This window comes from Mustela nivalis, assembly GCF_964662115.1.
Source record: "Mustela nivalis genome assembly, chromosome: 19".
Lineage (NCBI taxonomy): Eukaryota > Metazoa > Chordata > Mammalia > Carnivora > Mustelidae > Mustela > Mustela nivalis.
In genome coordinates this window covers 6,102,375-6,123,450 of record NC_139038.1, presented here as the reverse complement: position 1 = coordinate 6,123,450, position 21,076 = coordinate 6,102,375, and the positions used below count along the sequence as shown (strand labels likewise).

At 47.8% G+C, this 21,076-nt stretch overlaps 1 protein-coding gene across 22 annotated transcripts in view; it reads right to left on the bottom strand.

The window, feature by feature from the left end:
- The window catches only part of TRRAP (transformation/transcription domain associated protein), a 113,065-nt gene that overhangs the window by 61,033 nt on the left and 30,956 nt on the right, over nucleotides 1-21,076 (bottom strand). For 17 of the 22 annotated variants that reach the window (XM_082712679.1, XM_082712681.1, XM_082712699.1 and 14 more), the window contains exons 19-31: nucleotides 20,543-20,708; nucleotides 18,676-18,932; nucleotides 16,171-16,371; nucleotides 14,560-14,711; nucleotides 13,444-13,643; nucleotides 11,233-11,450; nucleotides 10,923-11,120; nucleotides 10,107-10,367; nucleotides 9,236-9,397; nucleotides 7,200-7,296; nucleotides 5,758-5,879; nucleotides 5,265-5,435; nucleotides 1,726-1,794 (exon numbers count right to left, since the gene is read on the bottom strand). In XM_082712679.1, coding sequence (XP_082568805.1) covers nucleotides 1,726-1,794; nucleotides 5,265-5,435; nucleotides 5,758-5,879; nucleotides 7,200-7,296; nucleotides 9,236-9,397; nucleotides 10,107-10,367; nucleotides 10,923-11,120; nucleotides 11,233-11,450; nucleotides 13,444-13,643; nucleotides 14,560-14,711; nucleotides 16,171-16,371; nucleotides 18,676-18,932; nucleotides 20,543-20,708 — 2,274 coding nt within the window. The remainder of the gene's footprint in view (nucleotides 1-1,725; nucleotides 1,795-5,264; nucleotides 5,436-5,757; nucleotides 5,880-7,199; nucleotides 7,297-9,235; nucleotides 9,398-10,106; nucleotides 10,368-10,922; nucleotides 11,121-11,232; nucleotides 11,451-13,443; nucleotides 13,644-14,559; nucleotides 14,712-16,170; nucleotides 16,372-18,675; nucleotides 18,933-20,542; nucleotides 20,709-21,076) is intronic. The other 5 variants (XM_082712696.1, XM_082712700.1, XM_082712687.1 and 2 more) reach the window with 1 other exon arrangement.

Below are 21,076 nucleotides of genomic sequence, written 5' to 3'. Positions count from 1 at the left end.
CACAGCATCACAGAAAAGCTCGTATTTGTTTTATTTTAGTCAACTGTTTAACACGTCTTCAGTTGTAGGTACACCGATCGTGTAATATTATTTTGGGAGTCAACCAAATGGGGGCAGACTACGATCTAAGATCCATCCCCAACCCTGAACAACATTCATAAAAAATGATCAGAGCTCAAGGATAGAAAGGCGGCTTGTCCTCGGGGGAAGACAATGACACTGGGCACGCTTCTCATGAACCCACGGCCTGAGGCCACCCCCGCAGAGCTGGGTGTTCCCAGGCCGGTCAGGAAGTCACAACACGTTTCTGTAGGAGCTGGAAGACTTTCCAGTATCCACAGCTCCGTCTCCTGCCCACTGCCTCTGCCCCATCCAAGAAGCCCTCCGAATAATATGCCGTAAAAGTTAATGGAATCTTTCTGAACTAATGGAAATCATTCACTTGCCCCCTAGAGGTTGTTCGATGTTTATTCTAGAACTGTGCGTTTCAGAAAATTAACAGATTATAAAACAAATATAAAATTTAAAACAAAAATACCTAGCGGATGAGAGACGGGGAGGAAAGGCACGGAGATACCTGTACCTACTCCCAAGAGTTTAGGCTTTGAATATACACTCTGCTCTCCCCCACGAAGAGTTCCTGATTTTTCCCTTTGTGTATAAATAACAGACCTCCCGAGAGGTCATGGTGGTAGAACACTCCTAAAAAAAGTGTAAAATCCTGGTTTAATTTTGCTTTAGTTGGCTGTTTTTAAAAGCAGCAGGAATTGAGACTTACATAAACAAAACACCTTGACACAGGATGGCCAAAACAAAGCATAATAAAGCCAAAGGAAAAAAAATTCCAAGTTGGGATGAAACACAGCATCCGACAAATGCGCGGAGGAAGACAAAAAGCCACGTTGATTATGCCTCTGAGGAGCTATAGCATCCCCTCGTTAGGACACTGCCATACAATTTCACCAGGTGTAACAGGACCTTAGGGAAAACACGATCCTACCGATTGAACAGTCCTCAACTTGGAAAGTATTTTAAACGAATATTAACATACACAGATTAGATTCAAAACAGCAAGAACCATTATTTTTAAGAGTGAAGTCTTAAAATGACCAACATCAGACACATAAAAAAATTTACCTAAAGTAGCTTTCCCTGAAAGCCATGAAAATGGGTTTTCAAGTACTGACTGGCCGTTTGATTTTTGGCAAAGAGTTGGGGTGGGGATTCAAACCCGTCAACAGACATGCCAGTATCTACGTGATGCTTTGCTACGTTCTCCTCAGTGTCTGAAGCCCTGAAACCTACACTTAGTTCCATGAGGCAGTGATGATGGGAAGCAATGGGAAACCACGGCTGAGGAATGCACACTCATGCAAATAGCAGCTGCCAAGAACAGTCTAGAAAATACACTTTATACACTTTACGGCAAAACCAGTAAAATTAAAAATACTAACATTACAAGCACCCCAGAGTTCTTATCCACGAAAACGTATTAAAGTGAACAAAAAGAGATTTTAAAGAAACACAAAGAGGAATGTTCCAGTAATTAAGAAAAACAAAGGCAAACTGTAATTGCTAGTAAAAGATGTTCAACAACGTACATGACTATAATCACATAAACTGGGTTTCTGACCGGGATTTTAATTAAAAGCCCTGCTGCTTCGATATTAACATTGTGAACAGCAGTGGCCGGGTGCCCTTCCCAGAAGCAAACAAGTCACTCACGTTTCCGTCGCCCCTCTGGCCCCCTTTGTGGGTGAGGACCACCACCTCCATCCACTTCCGTAGATGTTGCTGTTGGAAAAAACAACATCCTTAGACATTCTTCTCTCACACGTGATCAGTTCAATTCCATGCTGTTCTCAGATGAAAATTCACACGTAATCATTAATTTCCATCATATTCCATGTGAAGATGGCAGTGTTCGAATCTGAAACAGCCCGAACGTTCAACTAGAGGGAGTAACCGGCATGTGCATCATGTTCTATGAGCAGAGGGCTGAATTCGCCCTGACGTAACAGGAAACATCCTGAAACCTGGCCATTCTGGTAATGGCATTTTACCGCTGCGCTCCTATGACCACGTTACTCTGCGCTGCACCTGTTCATGCAGCGCCTTGAGGAGCCGGGCACCAGGCTAGGCACCCCCGGGGTGGAGAAGTGAACAGGCAGACATCATCCCTACCCTCGGTCCAGCTCGGGTTCTAGCGGGGAGAGCAAGGTGAACTCCATGGACGTTGGCTGTGGCACAGTCACGGTAAGGGTTGTGGAAGAAGAACAGGAAATCAGCTGGAGAAGGTGGTCAAGGTCACGGAGGACCTTGCTGAGGAAGACATTCCAGAAGCACAAGAGAGAGCACACCAGGCAGAGAAAAGGAGATGCAAAGGCCCTGAAGCCACCAACAGGCAGGCCTGGCCACTGTGTGTGGCGAAAGAGCAGTGGGAACAAGGAGGGGCTTGGGGGATGGGCCAAGCACGGATCCCATCTCAGAGGCCGCACAAACGAGTGCGAACAGGAAGCAATTCCCTCCTGTGCAGAAGCAGGACAATCATTATGTGGTAAGACCCTGTATTCTGTGGCAAGAGTACAGAAGAGAGATCCCTGAGCCCAGAGCAACTCTGGCCTGCCCAGGCACGCGGCAGCCAGTCTTCCAGCCACGGCGTCCTGCAAAGCCTGGCAGGTAAGTACTCAGAGCCTGCAGGTAAAACCACAAGACTATCTAAATTACAGAACTATCTTCATGCCCCCACTGTCCAAAACCTGTTCTTCACACACTGAAGCCCTACAGGAAGTTAGCTGCTTTAAAAGGATTCCATGGTCAAAGTGACTTGGGGACAGGTGACTTAAGTCCACCTAAACACTTACGGGGCCAGTGTTCCAAAGAACACACATTGAGAGACACTAAAATATACATGCTTTCAAAGAAACTTAGTATGTTAAGCTATTTGCCAGTAAAATTTCTGGAAAGATATTAATAATCACCAAGATCTAGGTTCATGAAAATCCATCTTTCCACAACAGCTGTTTTACCAAAGGTAAGAGAGGAACAAAACCAAAGGCAAAGGAAGCAGCCAGCTGCTTCACCTCGGCACTCTGCTTTCAGATGCCACAAAGGAAAAAAATAACACTCGTTCTACATAAATTCACTTCTAGCTCAGTAGCACATACCCACATGAGAGATTTCAAGGTCAAGTAACAACAAGTTTGAATTTTTAAAAAGGCGATTTTGGGGGTGCCTGGGTGGCTCAGTGGGTTAAGCCGCTGCCTTCGGCTCAGGTCATGATCTCAGGGTCCTGGGATCGAGTCTCTGCTCGGCAGGGAGCCTGCTTCCCTCTCTCTCTCTCTCTGCCTGCCTCTCCATCTACTTGTGATTTCTCTCTGTCAAATAAATAAATAAAATCTTAAAAAAAAAATTTAAATAAATAAAATAAAATAAAAATAAAATAAAATAAAATAAAATAAAATAAAATAAAATAAAATAAAAATCAACCCCCCAAATCGGGGAGTTGATTTCATGAATGCCCAATTCTACACAGCAGAGTGTCTCGGCTCTTAAAATCACGCTGAAGGCTTAACCTGTTCATCTCCAAAGCAAATCCTAGTGGGAAAACAAAGACTGCTATGCTGCCCCCACCTCAGCGCGGCGCAAACAGGACGCATCAGAAGACCCGCTGCAAACGCGCCGTTGGCACAGACCTAGGCTGCACCTGGGCAAGGTGGGGGCCGGAGGACAATGGCCGGACAAATGGCAACTCGGTCCTTTTTTATCCAAGTACATCAACGCTATCTGCTTTCAGAGAAATCCTAACCCTTCTGGAAACAGCTCTCCTGCCAAAAAAGGGGGGGACGTCCCCGCGACAAACCAGACACACAGCCCCTGGCCTACGTCGGCAACTGCGGACTGTGAGGTGGGGCAGCAGTCTCTCCAGGCCGCTCTTAACCACGGGGGAGATGACGAGCACCGAACGAGGTGCCCCGTGGTTTGCCAGTGAAAGAGCCACAAACATGTCGCCTCCGGCAGGCAGGCAAAGGCTCAAGAAACGGCAGCGGGAAGGGCAGAGAGGCCAAGGACAACGCTGTGCCACCTGGAAGGCACGTAAGGGTCACACGCCACAGGTAAGAGAGCAGCAACGTGACAGATGTGGCACGGATCCCAGGTGCTCGCGTCGGGAAGGGGCCGTGCCCACGCCTACAAGGGTGTGTTCGTGCGGACGCCGGAAGGGCGTGTAGGTTACACACATTGGGAAGCTAAAGAGGAAGGAGCCTTCCAGTTCGGAAAACTTAGTTCCATGGACTACTGCTTCCCGGTAACACTCTAACAGGACGTCAGCTACGATTTTAAGGGCCAACCACAATACTACCCACTCCCAGTGAAGGTGTTTTGGTCACTGTTCCTTTCTCGGGTGTCTGCAGGACGAAGAAACCGTATGTGAGGTACAAAGCTGTGCGGTCCTCGCACAGCCACAGAGCTGCACTCCGCACACGCTACACACACCACAGCTACCGAGACAGAAGCCTCTCATCCCGAGACGTCTAAATGGCCAAAGGCCACTTGAGAAACGTAAGCATGAAAAGTACGTGCACGTTTGCAATAATGTAGCATGAAATCCTCAGTTATTTATAAACTTCTACTTACCAGAAGCAAAACTGAATGCATAAGACAATTAATACTTCAATCTCCTTTACCTGCTTCTACTTCAAATTTAAAAACTGTCAAATAGGTATTTTATTTGCATAATTACATGGTAATTTTTAAAACCCTAAAGACTTCTAAAGTTCCTGTATGTTTTTTTACTACATCACTGGCTGTAATAGCAAAAGGCTGGGCACAATCTAGATGCCCTCAGTGGGGGAACGGTGCCACGAACTCTGGCATGTCCACGAAACAGTACACGGCCATGAGACAAGGAAGAAGCACTTCTGTTTTGATCTGAAATGATGAGTGGCAAATAGAAAAAGTAAGAACTCTTGTGTATATGGTGCTTCCTTTTGAGGGAAACAAAAAAGAATATATGTACGTCCTACAACAAATATAAAACACCTCTAGACTGACATTTAGGAAACCGTTAGCACTGGTGGCGGTCCCTGGGCAGGGGAGGCGGGCAGCGGAGGACAGGGACGGGAGGGGCTTTCACAGTACCCCTTTCACACTTCCTAAAACTTTAAACCATGTATATATACACACATATATCTATTACTTACCTAAAAAAAATAAGTTAAAATATTAGGTTCATTACTGACTACGTTTAAATGCATTTGGCTTACCATCATCTGATCACAAAATTTATCATTGAAGGAGTTTGGGAAGAGCCTGGTGACGGAAGTGAGACGATTCACGACATTCAGCGTCAAGCTTCGATAATCGCCCAGCATCATCAACAAAGGCCGCATGTGCGTATGAATTTGATCTACTTCTATGGTAGCACCTTCCAAAAACTATTTTAAAAAAAAAGAAAAGTTACAGAGGAAAATAGCCAAGAGAAAACACTTTATAACAAAATAAACTCATTTGGCTCTGGCAGCCAATTTGTGGAGTATTAACCATGCACATTCCAAAAATTTATCAGGGAACAGAGACTCGTCATTACTGTTGAATATTTTAAACAAGTGCGACTAGGAAACAAGCAGAGACAGTACTGGACTACCGTGTGTGTTCACGCGAGGCAGACTTCCAGGCGTACAAACCAGGTAAACGTGATCAGGAAGAAGCCCGGTGACAGGACAGATGCGCATTTGCGCGCACACGCCACCTGCTCACCTTTCTCATGCAGGCTTCTCCGGCCTCCTGCAGCTCGCTGTTTGTGGAATTCAGGGCCTTGAAGAGTGCAGCGATGATCTTCTCCCTGGACTGAGGAAGGTAATTGCAGGCAGCAAGCGCATCTTTAGGAAGAGAGATCAATACACTTTCATTATTAACCTGAAAACCATATATGAACAATGTCCTCGTCTAAAGGCTCTTCCCAACCAACACCAAGTATGAATCACTGAAGCACCTGCCGAGTGTCTGGCCGTGAGGAAGACCAAAGAACACATGGTCCCCTAACACGTGTTTGTGTTATCTAAGAGGGAAGTCAACAGCCTCTCAGAAAGGCCGTGACACATACAACCCCTTCCAGATATTAGAAGGGCTGGAGGGGGAAAAGAGGGAGCACCCACTGACACCCCTTCCCCAAGTCACCCCCACACAGGGTGAGGGGAGGGCTGAGCTGTGGGCAGACGCACAACAAAGTGACAGAGAGGGCTGGCCTTGAACTCTAGCGCTGAGGGAGGGAACGAACACACACACACACACACACACACACACACACAGAGCGCCTGACTTCTCTTCCGCTATCCGTGTCTTATCAGGCAGCCTCCAACCACCGTGGAGAGTTCGAGGCTTTGAAAACACAAATGCTCTGGGAAAAGGAAACACACCTCAATCCTCTAGAGCAATGCGACTGTTAGCCAACAGGATTGCATGAGAGGTGCCGGAAGAAAGGAATCCCCACCAAAGAACAAAGCTGCCAAACTTGGCTACAGAGAGCCTCCCCCCACCCCCCTGCTGTCGTCCACACCGCAGCCCTGCACCTGAGCACAGGTAATATGATATGCCTCTCAATTTGTCTACCTCTAATTCAAGGAGGATTCTGGCAACATTTCACGTAGAGTATAGAAACCAACAAGGCAAAAGACCAAGTCAACTAAAAAAACTTTACTACGTATTTATTCAGGGAAAAAAAAAAATAGTGGGGGGGAAATGATGCTTCTAAGTGAGAAGAATTCAAGTCAATAAAATTCAACAATGCAGCTGACGCTGGTCATGAAAGCCTAGAGAGAGCAGGATTCTCAAATGCCATGGAACCACTGAAAAGCCTTTGAAGGTTATAGCATATCTTCCCGTATCCTCCGATTGGGCGAACTGGCAATATATGAACACTAGGACTACGCTCTTCAACTACAGTACTGGATTCAGCAGTGAACTACAGCACTGAATTAATCACCATAAAGTAAAATACATAGTTTGTAAGAGTAAACAACTGTTTAAATCCTAACCATCTATACGACCCGTCGACACCTCATCATGTCGTTTAAGAAACAGACAAATGTAACTGTCCCACCTTAGAAAGAACATAAAAAAATAAAACCCCCCAAAAGGCCACTGCCTCCTTGCACCTTTGTACCCATGACTTGTTTCAGACTTAACGCACATGAACTTACTTAATGCCGCAATTCGCAAGGGAACGAGTGACGGAAGGCTTTTGTAACAGGGCAGCTTTGTCAAGGCTGAGTCTTCAGCCTCACACAGATTTAACAGCTGTGAAAGATAAAACAACTTAATTTAGCCAGCTCTTTCTGCAAAGACACAGTAACCTTGAAAATAACAGAACACAGCAATCTTACACACATGCAACACAACTAACTGACAAACTAAACTCACACCCTGGGGAATTTAATATCGAACGTGACAGAGCTTCCCTCTCAAGCAAACTATCAGCTTCATCAGTGAAATAAATTCTTAGACATTTTCTCCCCCACTCTGATACTGTAACACGGTTTCCCCACCCCGGGGGTCACCTGAACTGCAAATATGATGGCAGGTACGTCTCCCTCTGTATTCAGAGCTGCTTTCCAGAGCCGTGGGCTGGAGCCCGACAAATGGGTGCTGTGATTCGATCCTGGAGTGCTTAACACTTTTTTTTCTCCCCCCACAAAGCACAGTCAAGTACAAAGAAAGTCGCTGAAAGTCACGGAGAATATCGTAACTCAGAAATTCCTGTAGCTATCTTTCTGGACATTTTATGATACCCCAGTATATACTGATGTATCTAAAACACAAATTATCATGTGTGTTGTTCTGCTACTGTTTTCCCCTTCTACGTATGTACATCCTGGGGAAACGGTATAAACTTTACTGTCACCTTTTTTCCCTCAAAGATTCCTACCTAGTAAAAGATTTCAAACAGCAAAAAAGGATATATATACCAAAAGCACTTCGAGTTACCACCTTACTCCACTCCATCACTACAACTCTCCTCCTGTATCAACATGTGTGTGTATGCACACACGTGCAGACACCTGTGTCGGCAGCTCTATCTGGACAGAGCAAGCATGCACCAGAATCAGTTGGGAAGCCTGCAGCCAGTCCATTGTAGGTTTGACCTGAGAACTCAGGAGAGTCTTTGTTTTTAAAAAGACCCTCACGTGTTCTGATACAGCTAGTGCTCTGATCAACACTTGGGAAACCAGTTACATCCCTTGGGATTTATCACTCAACACCACCAGGTTCTGGCCTTAAGCTTAGTGAGGAATTTTCCACAAAGGTTAAAATACATCTGCCTCTGGAACCAGCAAAGGGAAACTTCCCCCCATTCTCTGGTGGCTCTCCTAGGACCTCTGTCAGGTCACATGAACTAGGACACCTACACAAGGGATGCAACAAGGTATAAAAGATCAAAGCTAGACCAAGTGATCATTGGATTCCATGTCCACATAAATACATAGAACTTAAAAACTCAAGAGGTAAATTTTCCATAATTGGAAATTCAAACTTAGTGTGGATCAGAAAGAAGTCGCTTCCTTATGACTTTTGCCTCCGTCTACTCTAACAATGCCTTAGGTCTTAAAAAATTCGGGTCTTAAAAAAAATCTCACATTGGGATTGAGCACCAGACCATTACTGCATTCTATGAATTAATAGCTAGAACTTGACCGTATCTATAGTTCGATTTGTTTCTAATACCTCCCCATACTAGAATGTTCAGAGAGAGAAACACTTGCAGAATGCCATCTGCCGCTACCCTAATGAGAATAATCGGAATCTACAGTTCACAGAGAGCTGTCAGAGCTAAATGATGGCCCTCGTGTGCAGTAAGTTCTGAACAGCACACGGCACGTTCTCAGGGGACAAATACATTCGATGCCCTGGCGCTCGCTCTGAGCCCATCTTACTCTGGACACCAGCTGATTAGAGTGGTCAAAGCAGAGTCCATCTTTCTCTAGATTACATTCTTAAGGCTCTGCAGAGCGAGGTGCCCTGGAGAAGGCCTCAGAACACAGCCGCGTTGGGTAGGACCACTCCCGTCAGCAGGCCTACCTCCTGTCACGTACCTGCGCTGTGCCAGGTTAGAGCCGGTCCCCTGGGGTCACCACCCGCGCCTTCTCTGAGTGCTGCCTGACCAGTCTTCGCGCACAGAGACAGGTTACCAGACACACGTCATCACCATCCACACCACGCCGCACCTCCACCCCCCTACCTCTGTGTAGAACACCTTATGCTCCACCACGTTGAGGTCCATTGTGAAGAGCCGGGGCTGCAGAGTGGTGCAAAACGTGTTCCCCTCCATCAGGCCGATCTGCGCATTGGCAGGCTGGTGTCTGAGCAGATGCTTCTTCGGCGGGACCATATCCTGGAGGACCTGGGGCAAGGGGGAAGCACCACTAACCGGCCGTCCCTTGAAGAGCAAATTCTGCTCGTCACCACATTCTAAAGCGACTATCAATCTGAAATCCGTGACAGGAAAGGTTAGGATGCCCTTTAGTTGGGGAAGGGAAGGTACGTTCCATGCGTTAAAACTGGCCGGTGGATAGTTACATGTCAGGTACACTGAACTCCGAAGTCTCCCAAGTAACTGCTCTTTAAAGATTTTTATTTTTATTTATTTGATAGAGAGAGAGAAAGAGAGCACAAGTAGGCAGAGAGGCGGGCAGAGAGGGGACAGCAGGCTCCCAGCTGAGCAGGGAGCCCGATTTAGGGCTTGATCCCAGGACCCGGAGATCATGACCTGAGCCGAAGGCAGAGGCTTAACCTTAACACTGAGCCACCCAGCTGCGCTCCACCCACCCCCCTGCCGGGTAACCGCTCTTAAAAAAGAGAAGAGCAACCAGATTTTGCTAGAGACCCAGGAAACCGCCTTCTGTTCTCTGGATGCTAACCACTACGGATACAGCCGTCAACATAAGCGCACTGCTTTCTGCGTCCCTGAGGTCAAAGAGAGCATATACAGTAGCACCTGGTGAAGCGGACACGATAATACAGATTATGTATCCTCTTCGAGTCAGATATGAGGGAAAAAGGTCTCAGAAGCGTTGCTCCAATTATCCTTGTTCCGGGGACAGAAATCTCACCTCTTTATGGGGCTCCATGATCACAGTGACACTTTTTCCAGTGACCTGGGCCAAGACCTGCAGTGAGTGCATGGCCTGCTTTCGCACAGTGGAATTTGGAGAGGTGACTTCTCGGACCAAGTCGTGTGTCACGTGGTGAAAGGACTTCTCCTGGGCGGCCACGATCTCTTCGGCTCGCTCCTCGTCCTTCAGCGGCGTCGCGCACCTCATCAGAAGCTGCTCCAGGGTGGTCTTTGCCATGGCGACGGCCCCATTGGAAACCTGTGGGCCAGGGATGAAAGGAATGAAAGGGACTGTCACTGCGGATCCACCCCCATCCCCGCTGGTTCACCAAGACCGCGTCGTAACCTGCACACAATACTTCAGCGGCCACGGCACCTCAGCCTGCTGTAGTCACTCCAGAAAGAACATGGCGACATACACAAACTCCTGCATTTCCCAAATGGAGGAGCTGGAAACGCCCACCACGTACTATGTGCGTTACACCTGCGCACAGCTTCGTGGAAACTCGACTTCCAGAGAAACTCCTGCAGCACGTGCACTATTTAGCCCTAAGGCAAGAGCGAGGACGACGACTTCCCTCTACAGAGGCACCGTGTTACGTGCTCCGGTCTGGGATGGTTCTTCATCGACGCAGATATTCAGGTAACCAGGATAAGCCTACGGGGGTCCTGATCTGTCCTCGTGTGAAAGACGCGGTAATGAAATCTAGGCCTCTAGGAGAGCAGGCTAGCAGAAGGGCTTCATACTAACTATGGTCTTGGCAAGTCAGCTTCTGGAACCGCTTGGATAGGTCTGGGGCCCCCCATCACCTACCTCTCCAGTCAAGTCCATCATGACAAAGAGAAGTGCCTTGAGGAATGTCTGCTGGTTCTGGAGAACCCAAGTGAGAGGCAGCCGCTCCATGAGAAACTTAATGGACACCACACCCCCCAGCTTTGCATACCAGGCCTGCTCATAGCAACACGCGCACAAGCGCTCCACGATGTATGAGAACAGAGGCAGCTGGCACGCCTGGGGAGAAACACACAGACACACCGTGCTGTCAGCCCCCCCATGGAACCAGTTTCTAGAAGGACTACCCACAGGCACCAACAAGCCCAACTACTCCTCAGCCCTTCCTTACCCTCTCCTTTGAGCCCAGGATGATACTTGCAACATCAAATATCACCGCTAGGGCCACCTCCCCAATCTTGCAAAGTTCCTTTTCTTCATATGCCATACAAATAGCGATTGCATCAATAAGGACCAACGGATCCATTCCTTTCGACCCATTTTCTTCGCTGTGAAACATGGCTGTGCTGGGCTGGCTGCCCACCTGGTAGCAAGGTAGCAGGAAAGGACCTGGAAGAGAGGCGGCGGGAATGGGAGAAAGAAGAGCTAATTATTTACATGCGTGCTCTTGTCCTTCAAATAGATTTTATTTATTTATTGGACACAGACAGAGATCACAAGTAGGCAGAGAGGCAGGCAGAGAGAGAAGGGGGAAGCAGGGTCCCCGCTGATCCCAGGCTCCCCGCTCGATCCCAGGACCCTGAGATCATGACCTGAGCCGAAGGCAGAGGCTTAACCCACTGAGCCACCCAGGTGCTCCCAAACAGCAAAACCACGTCATTAAGAAGTCTGTTGGTTTTTTTATTTTTAAGTTTATTTTTTTAGTAATCTCTACACCCAACACAGGGCTTGAACTCAACCCAAGATCAAGAGTCGCATGCCGCACTGACTAAGCAAGCCAGGTGCCCCAAAACGATCTCATTTTTTAACTTGAGGTTAGGAGCTCAACAAAAGCCGGCACTGGTACTTTCAGCCAACTTCCGTTAAACTGTAACTACTTGTAAACTAAGTGGCCTAAGGTTATTTTTCGGAATGTTTCCTATTATATAGTAGGCTCTTTTCAGATTTTCTCTACAATAATGAGAACCATGTATGTTCTCCTTAAAGAAAAAAAAAATCATTAAATAGGCCAAGGGTCACAGCACAGAAATGAGTGTGGGCTACACTCTGGTCATTCCTGATGTACAAATAGTAATTAAAAAGCAACCCGGCTATGATGCCCAGCTCACAGAGAGAACAATTAATTAAAGCCTTGCAGATACCCGGCAAGATGGGTGTTTGTTATCAAAAAGCTTACAAGCCTGCTGGAAAGATGTTAACAGAGAGACAATGAGAAACAATCTAAGATCAATGACTACTCGGGTCAAGAAGGGCACGAAGAGCTACAAGGAGGAATGTTCTCAGTGTTCTGCAGCGCTCAGAGAAAGCAGCTTTATCCATCCGGAGAATGGGGGCCCTCAGGGACACACACTGCCGCAGCGCTGCTCGAGTGTGTCCACTGACCAGCGCTGGTTGGGGGAGCTACAAAACCGGGAGTGAGTGTCCAGAAACTTCTAAAACTTGTACAGCAATGGGCAGTCTTGGGACACTTTTATCATCTTTTGCAAGAGCACTCGTCTGCGATGGATTAGAAAGACAAACAAGGAGATGAACAAAAGTGGTCCCTCCCCATCTGGAGCCTGAGGACCCCAAAGCAGAGGTCGGAACAGCAGCGAGGAGCACCACAGGGAGGACCCAGCCGAAGGGCAGGGGGAGAGGATGGGCCTTGGAAAGCAGCACAGAAAGGGAGGGAAGACCAGCCAGCAACGAGGGAGACCACAAGCTGTCTCATAGGCAGAGCGTCCACAGTATTCCACCTGTTTCCGTGAACAACAAAGGGTGAAAATCTTCCACTGGGTGCACTGTACAGAGACACTTGGTAACAGTTTTCATGTTACTATTGGAACCACCACCGAAATAGCAATTATCCTGCAGTAAGCAGGAAATCAGAAAACAAAGGTCAGGAGCACCTGGGTGGCTCAGTGGGTTAAGATCTCTGCCTTCGGCTCAGGTCATGATCTCAGAGTCCTGGGATCGAGTCCCGCATCGGGCTCTCTGCTCAGCAGGGAGCCTGCTTCCTCCTCTCTCTCTCTGCCTGCCTCTCTGCCTACTTGTGATCTCTCTCTGTCAAATAAATAAATAAAATCTTAAAAAAAAAAAAAAAAAAATCTCTGCCTTCGGCTCAGGTCATGTTCCCACGATCCTGGGATCAAGCCCCGCAACAGGCTCTCTGCTCAGCAAGGAGCATGCCTCCTCCTCCTCTCTCTCTCTGCCTGCCTATCTACTTGTGATCTCTGTCTGTCAGATAAATCAACAGAATCTTTAGGGGGAAAAAAAAAAAAAAGAAAGAAAACAAAAGCCAAAAATCAACCAGCCAAACCACTCCTCTGAACACCACAATGTCCTGATTGCGTTTCTGAAGCACCGCAAGGAGTCCTATAAGCACTTCCTCTGCCCCACTCACCGCACTGCTGGGCAACGGCCACCATCGTGTAGTGGCGGATCAAGCTGGCGACAAAGGGCAGGGCGCTGGGCCTGAGATCTTTAATGACAGCAGACATGAACGCCCCGGTTAGGGCCTGCTCAAACGTCTTCCGAGCTGGAGTGTCTTGTGCTTTGTAACGATGAGATATGATGACATTGGGTATGGTCTTTTCTGTAAAGCTGAAAGATAAAATCCAGTCCGTCCTCACAACACTGAAGTCCTGAGCTGATGATTCCACCATCAGCACTTAACATGAGGAATTTCATCACGATGATTCTGGGGACATCTGGGATGTCCTACCTCATACGAGCATAGGGGATGAATCAGACCCATTTTACAACATGGTGGCAGATTCAGTATTTTTACAGTTTTTAAAGTAAGTTGATGTCTTACTTTGATCTTTTATGACTAACTAAACCAAATTCTAAGAAGTAACCCCCATCAATGAGGAAACACAAATGAGAAAAAGCTATTAATGGTAACTATAAGTGCATTATGTGCTGAAAATCACCCCACGGGAACAGCATCAGACGAGGTCACAGAGCTCGCTGATGGCACATGTACCACCCACCTGATGCCATGAAAAATGTGAAAATACACATTTTGCACATCTGTGAAATGTGTATGGGGAACACAGCAAGAAAACATACACGCTCACACAAGACCATCACCTACGGTTACAGCCCACATGGTAAGAGCAAAATACGAGTATCGCAAGACGAATGTTTGGGGAATGAAAGGATCACAGTGGACCAGAAGAGCCAAAGACCCAATGAACACCCGCCACGTGCCAGGAAGTACGGATACACCCGCGAGCTACAGGAGAGAAAAGGGCAGGAACGTTGCCTCTTGAAGCTGACAACATCAGGGAGAGGCAACCATCAGGAACACGACGACGAAGGTAAACTCTAATTCTCCAAAAGCTGGTCCCTTCTCTTCATTTCCTCTAAAAGCCCAGGAAAGCACCACTAGGCAGGTACCATGGGAACTTCCCGAGTTGCAAGAGCATGCACTGAGCACTAGGAAATCTGAGAGGCCTTCTGCACCCCTACGTCCTAAGAGGCACCAGTCGCGGGGACCACATTCCCAACATACTTAGGGTGTGCGAGAAGCTGGTAGAGGGCGTGTTTGTTGTCCTCCAGACTCATCATGGCCACCAGGAAGCACTTGATCACCTCCCACGCCTGCCTCCGGTAGTAGGGCTCAGTGTTGGCACTCTTCAGGCAGTCCAGAGCGGTTTCAATGGCCTACAACAGCAAAGAAACACAAAAGCTACAGCTGATGCAGAAATTACACAATCTCTCAATTCTCTCTTTAGAAGATAAGAGGGTTTTACTTTTCCAGAAAACCCACATGGCTACACACACATTTTATCTTATTCAGTTAGTGGGGCGGGGGGGGGGGGGGCAAAATCACACACACAATCATGTGACGCCTTGACAATTATATACCTATCAACCAAAAAACTGGTCTATGTGACAGAGGCAAGATTTACCCGGCCTGTGTGTGAGGAAGCACAGCGGGGCTGACAGGGACAGCAGCCCTGCCCTAGAGACCCCCACATGGCTACACGGAGCATGACCACAGCTGCCTGCTGAGTCACCCCCAGCTTGCGGGGATAATTTCGGAAGGGGCTAAGGTTGAGCCAATTACTTGCCCAAAAGCAGGATTATCTCAATGGGGATTTACTGGCACTCAGTGTGGCCAAGCTGCTTCTTCCCTTCGCTTCGGCAGCCCCTCCAGCCGTGGCAGGGTGCTGCGTGCCCTTGGCTGCCGGCTGCCAGGAAACCAGACCCTCGCACACCTGAAGTCCGTGTGGGCGTGCAGGAGGACCGGGAAGCCTATCTTCAAAACTGGGTTTCCTCTTTCGGGGGAAACCACTTCTAAAGACATTTTCTGGCTCTGTCAGCTACCTTAGTTTTCACTACTAATACCCGCCTCGCCACTGACAGGGCTGAAGCAAACAGAATCCTGTATTAAGGAAATTCCTTAAAATGTGGGAAGGGGCTCCTGACAGAATGTTCACTACGGCGACTTTCAATGTAAAGACGGATTTTTAACTGTGGTCTCTTAGAAGGAAACTAGTGTTTTTCTGGCAGGTATTTTTGAGAAAGGCTTGGGGTGAGGGGCCGGGGTTGCATGAGGGGGTCCTCCCCCGGAGGTCTGGAGAGGACCCTCATCTACGGGATGGGGCTGCGTGAGAGGCTGGAGGAGGGTTAGGACAATGCATGGGCTTCAGGAAGTGTGGGGACAGGATGATTGAGGTGATGATGGAAAATAACTCTAGGGGGACATTTATCCATGATGGATATCATTCCTCCCAGATGTGAGGAAAGTCTTAAAAAAAAAAAAAAAAATGGGGGGGAGCCCCTGGGTGGCGCAGTTGGTCAAGCCTCTGCCTTCGGCTCAGATCATGATCCCAGGGTCCTGGGACTGAGCCCCACATGGGGCTCTCTGCTCAGCAGGGAGCCTGCTTCCCCCTTTCTCTCTGCCTGCCTCTCTGCCTACTTGTGATCTCTGTCAAATAAATAAAATTTAAAAATAAACAAATAAAATCTTAAATAAAAAAAAAAAAAACATAGATATCCCCTCCCAAGAAAGTATATGTTTTATTTATATATTTTCAAACAGAAATCAGCATCCTTAATATGAAATGCTTAGTAACTTTAAGAAGTTCCTCAAAACTTCCACAAGTCCCAAATTTACCTTCTCCATTGGGAGCTGAAGAGATGCTTTACAATCGGAAAACTCCACTGTGATGCTTGGGCCTTGAACCTCAGTCACAACATAGTGCAGCTTCTGGGATTCCTTCAACATCTTCCTGTTACTGCCACCAAATTTGCCAAGTACACGGTAGGCCACGTGAGAAATGCTATCTGCAGGATTGCGCAGGGTGCGCCATAAAGCCTACAACCCAATGCACTTCCATTAAAATCCTCCCAAGGTCATGCATTCTCGTGGTTCATAAATAAAATCCCAAAGTTATATAAAAGACTATACGGCAAAAATTCTTCCTCCCATCTCTGTCCCCTAAACATGCACTTTCCCTTCTTGGGAGAAACCACTGTTAGTAGTCTTGTGTATCCTTCCAGGAACATTCTGTCTTTAAAGAAAATGCACACATAAACATAACTGTCTTTCCATGCCCCCGAAATACAAATGGTAGCATGTGTTAAGTGTCACAGAGCTCGGGAGCAAGAAAACTAAGCCCATATGGTTGAAGCATAAGCAAAATGCGGGGATGAGAAGCATGGAGGGAAGTGCGAATTACTGGTGAAGTTCTTGTCCTGGGGTCTGATGAGGAGTTCTCAGCTTTTTAGTCCCTTTTATAAGCTTTATAATGTATGAATGTGGCAAATTCCTAAAAACAGGACAGCTAACCTATCTTACACATTTCAAACCTCACATTAGAAAGGATGGTGAAGAGGGGAAACACGGATCATGAGAGAACTGGCGCTATGGGAGCACATGGCAAGGATGTGTACCTCACCCTTACAGTTAGTGTTAAGGGCTACATGCACTCAACAGTTCCAAAGAACTTGTTGTTGTTCTCACATTCTTTTACCTGAACTATCTTAAGTCCTAAAAATTACTATGTCTGCCTAATTAAGTCAATTTTTTTAAGTCATCTTCCATAACAATGCCAGATACTAGTACCCAGAAACAGCCAACATAAAATCTTGGAACTTTTCTTTAAAGCAAAATTTCAATTTCTTTTACATCCCCAAAGGTCCAAAAAGGCTTGTCTTGAACGAACACCTGTTGAGAGATGCTAATCCTCCCTACCTCCACTCCCCAACCCAGCCCAACCACTCCTCCCGGATCCTCAGGACAGGGAAATTGTGTTGAACTCCCCAGGAAGGGGTGGCATTGAGAATGAATGCTGACTGATGGGACCACAGAGAGATGACCTTTGTCGGGAGGGGGGGGCTTACTGCATCTCCAAAAGCCTCGCCCTGGTCTCTGCCTAGGGCTGTCTGCCCCATGGAACGGCAAGAGGCCCATGAGCCCGTCCCTGCCTCCTCCTCCCCTCTCGCGTGGCACCCACACCTGGGTCAGACCTAGTCTGCTTTCTAGAACCAACGGTGCTGTTCTCGAGGAATGCTCTCACATTCTCCATAGGACAGCTGAGAGAGTGGACTTGAGACCCTGACCTGACCTCCAGGACCATTCCCTCCCACCTAGATAGAGCCCAGGGTCTGCATTTCGGGACTGGTGGGTAAGTCGCCCAACCCTGCCTCAAGTGCACGCTGAAGTTTCCTACCTGGACTCCTGTCTTTTAGGCGTTAGGGTGTCTCCATCATACAAAGCTGGCATTCTGACCCCTGCCTGCTCTCTACCAAAGGGGTAGACGAGTAAGTAACAGGCTGCCTAAACCTCTAACAATTACCAACTATATTATGAATCAATACAACTGTGAAACGTGGAAGAGAAACCTGGTATTTATTATACAAACTCTCATGAAGAGAAAATATAAAATGTTTTCAAAACAATCTCCTTGGGGCGCATGGGTGGCTCAGTCGGTTAAACATCTGCCTTCATCTCAGGTCATGATCCCAGGGTCCTGGGATCGAGCCCCGAATAGGGCTTCTGCATAGTGGGAAGCCTGAGTCCTGCATCAGCCTCCCTGCTCAGCAGGAAGCCTGCTTCTCCCTCTCCCACTCCCCCTGCTTGTGTTCCCTCTCTTGCTGCCTCTGTCAAATACATAAAATCTTTAAAAACAAAACAACAACAACAACAACAAAACAATCTCCTTGATTATCTGCTTCATTTCCCTTGACCCCAAAGCGGACACCTGTGCTTCCCTCAGGAGTCTGCTTCTCTTTACTGTGGTATCTCAAGATCTTCTGTGGATAAAGGAAGGACCCCGCTGGCAGCACAGAGGAACTGTTAACACCTGCTCTCACAGGTCATCCACTGAACAAGGACGTGCCACCTGGGAAAGCCCTCTGAAAGAGGGAAATACTACAAAACGAGCGCGTCTGTCCGAAATGCAGGGAATTTCTGCACATCTCTTCCTAGTCTAGAAGACTCATGAACTTGAAATCAACAGCACTTCTTCTTGCAAACAGTCCAACATGGGGCACAGTGCAGGCCCGTCACTTCTGGAAACCACCTACACCAGCCTAAAATTCCCAGTAGAAACCAGACACGCGCGCACCCACCATCCGGCCCTGCCCCACACTGGCCCCGGCAAGGCCTCGGGCCTACCTGCATGAGCTCCGCGCGCACCGGCTGGATGTGGTCGTAGAGGAAGTCAGGCTGCAGGTTGTCCACACACAGCTCCAGGGTCCTCAGGCCTTGGCTGACCAACGTCTGCGACCCATTGAGGGCGGACACCAAGGGGTCCATGAGCATGGGCAGGTAGGGCAAGAGTGAGCTCAGCCGCACGGGCACCGTGAGACACAGCTCCACGAAGAGGTCCTTCATGTGCTGCTTGTGCAGGCCGCTCTGCAGCATGTTCAGCCCTAAACACGGGGTTGGAGGATGACCGAGAGCAAAGTTACACCCAGACTGGCCGCAGCTGACTGTGCAAAGTAACGGTTCCACCTTTCCCTGTCACCACGAATGTGATGACAAGAGGACACAATCTCCTGTTCTCATGATCTACATGTAGCTAAATCCATCCTATAACCGTGATCCCATCTGTCCGCCACGTTCAGGGTAATAACAGCAGGCTGCACGCAATTATACATGATCATTTAACTTATAGTTATTTAACATCAATCTTCATGAAATGGTTAACATTATACATAAATCTTTTAGAAACTGTATTATGGGGGCCCTTGGGTGACTCAGTGGGTTAAGCCTCTGCCTTCTGCTCAGGTCATGATCTCAGGGTCCTGGACTCGAGCCCCGAGTCAGGCTCTCTGGTCAGCGGGGAGTCTGCTCCTCTCCCTCTTTCTCTGCCTCCCTGCGATCTCTGTCAAATAAATAAAATCTTTCTAAAAAATTTTCAATAAAAACTGTGTTATGTTGGTGCACCTGGGTGGCTCAGTCGGTTGAGCGTCTGACTCTTGATTTCAGCTCAGGGTCATGAAATAGAGCCCCATGCTGGGCTCCGTGGTCAGTGTGGAGCCTGCTTGGGACTCTCTCTCCCTCTGCCCCTCCCACCCCTCAAAAAATAAAAAAATAAGAATCATGTTATGTTTTTTAACAAGCCCAATCCAAAGACACAGCCAGTAAGATCCATTTCCCTCAAGCTTGAGGTTTACAACCTTACGTCTGTTATCAGGCTTTCAACACACAACAGCTGAAGTCTATTGCTATAAAATAAACATTTTCTTTTTAAAAAATCCACTTTTGTTTCCTATCAATAGAGGAGATCTTCCTTTCCACAAAGTCCATTCACCACGTTTCATGAGCTCCTTCCTAACGGAAACATGTCAGATCAGCACGTGCCCCACGTGCTCAGAGACAAGGCAGAAAGAATGGAGAGAGCTCAGAGAAAAGAGGCGCTGGTGCAGGCATCACACAGCAGCAGCTCTGGATTCAGAGTCCGGGGGAGAAAGAGGAAGAGGAACACAATGAGGCAGGGAGTGCAGGAGGAGGAAGTCGGACGCAGAGCAGAGGGCTCAGGCTGGGGAGGGACAGGAGACGGGCTTAAATACAGCGAGTGGAGCTGGATTACGGACTGTGGACTTCTGGCCTTGTTCCAGGCAATATGGTCAACGATTTCCCACTGCCTCCTAAGTACCAGATGTTGTAAATGGCTTCTCTTTAAGGAGCCCCCTTTTAGCTCCCTATCTTGAAAGCATTCTTGCCTACATGCAATTACAGGGCTCTGCTTATGCCAATGTGCAGCAAAAGAAAAATATAAACTTATAAGCCAGCTTTATAATTGCTTTTTCCCTGTCTTACTCAGATTCTCCTTCAATCTCAGGAGCCCTGGTATTATTACGAGGCAGCCCCAGAAACCATGTTCCAGGCCTGCTTACCAAATGCTACGAAAATACAAAGCCTGACCAGCGTGATGAAAACCTTCCAACTCTGTTCCACTCTGAGCAGGGATTGGAAGGTCCATCCCTGAGCAGGAGTGCACACAAGACTCAAAGGCAACCCAAGTCGCCCCACTGACCTTGCAGGAGGTTTGGTAGGAGAGGCAAAAATTCCTGATACAGGAGGTCATGGCTGCCTCCCCCAATGGAGCGGAAGAGGGCCCGAAGCAGCAGGAAGTAGTTGTAGGGCTCTTTGGCAGTCTGTGCAAGCTCCATGGAGCTGTTCACGATCTTGTGCAGGTGGGGCTGCAGGGTGCAGAAAAGGCAGGTTAACAGGCTCTCAGGGAGGAGGCGCCCCGCCCGTACAAGGCAAGCCGAAGGTTCACTGCAAACAGGAATGGAAGGGAATTCTGATGACTTTAGGGCGCCTGGGTGGCTCAGTGGGTTAAGCCGCTGCCTTCGGCTCAGGTCATGATCTCAGTGTCCTGGGATCGAGTCCCGCATCGGGCTCTCTGCTCAGCAGGGAGCCTGCTTCCATCTCTCTCTCTCTCTCTGCCTGCCTTTCCATCTACTTGTGATCTCTCTCTATCAAATAAATAAGTAAAATCTTAAAATAAAAAAAAATAAAATTATTAAAAAAAAAAAAAAATTCTGATGACTTTACTCCAAAAGGA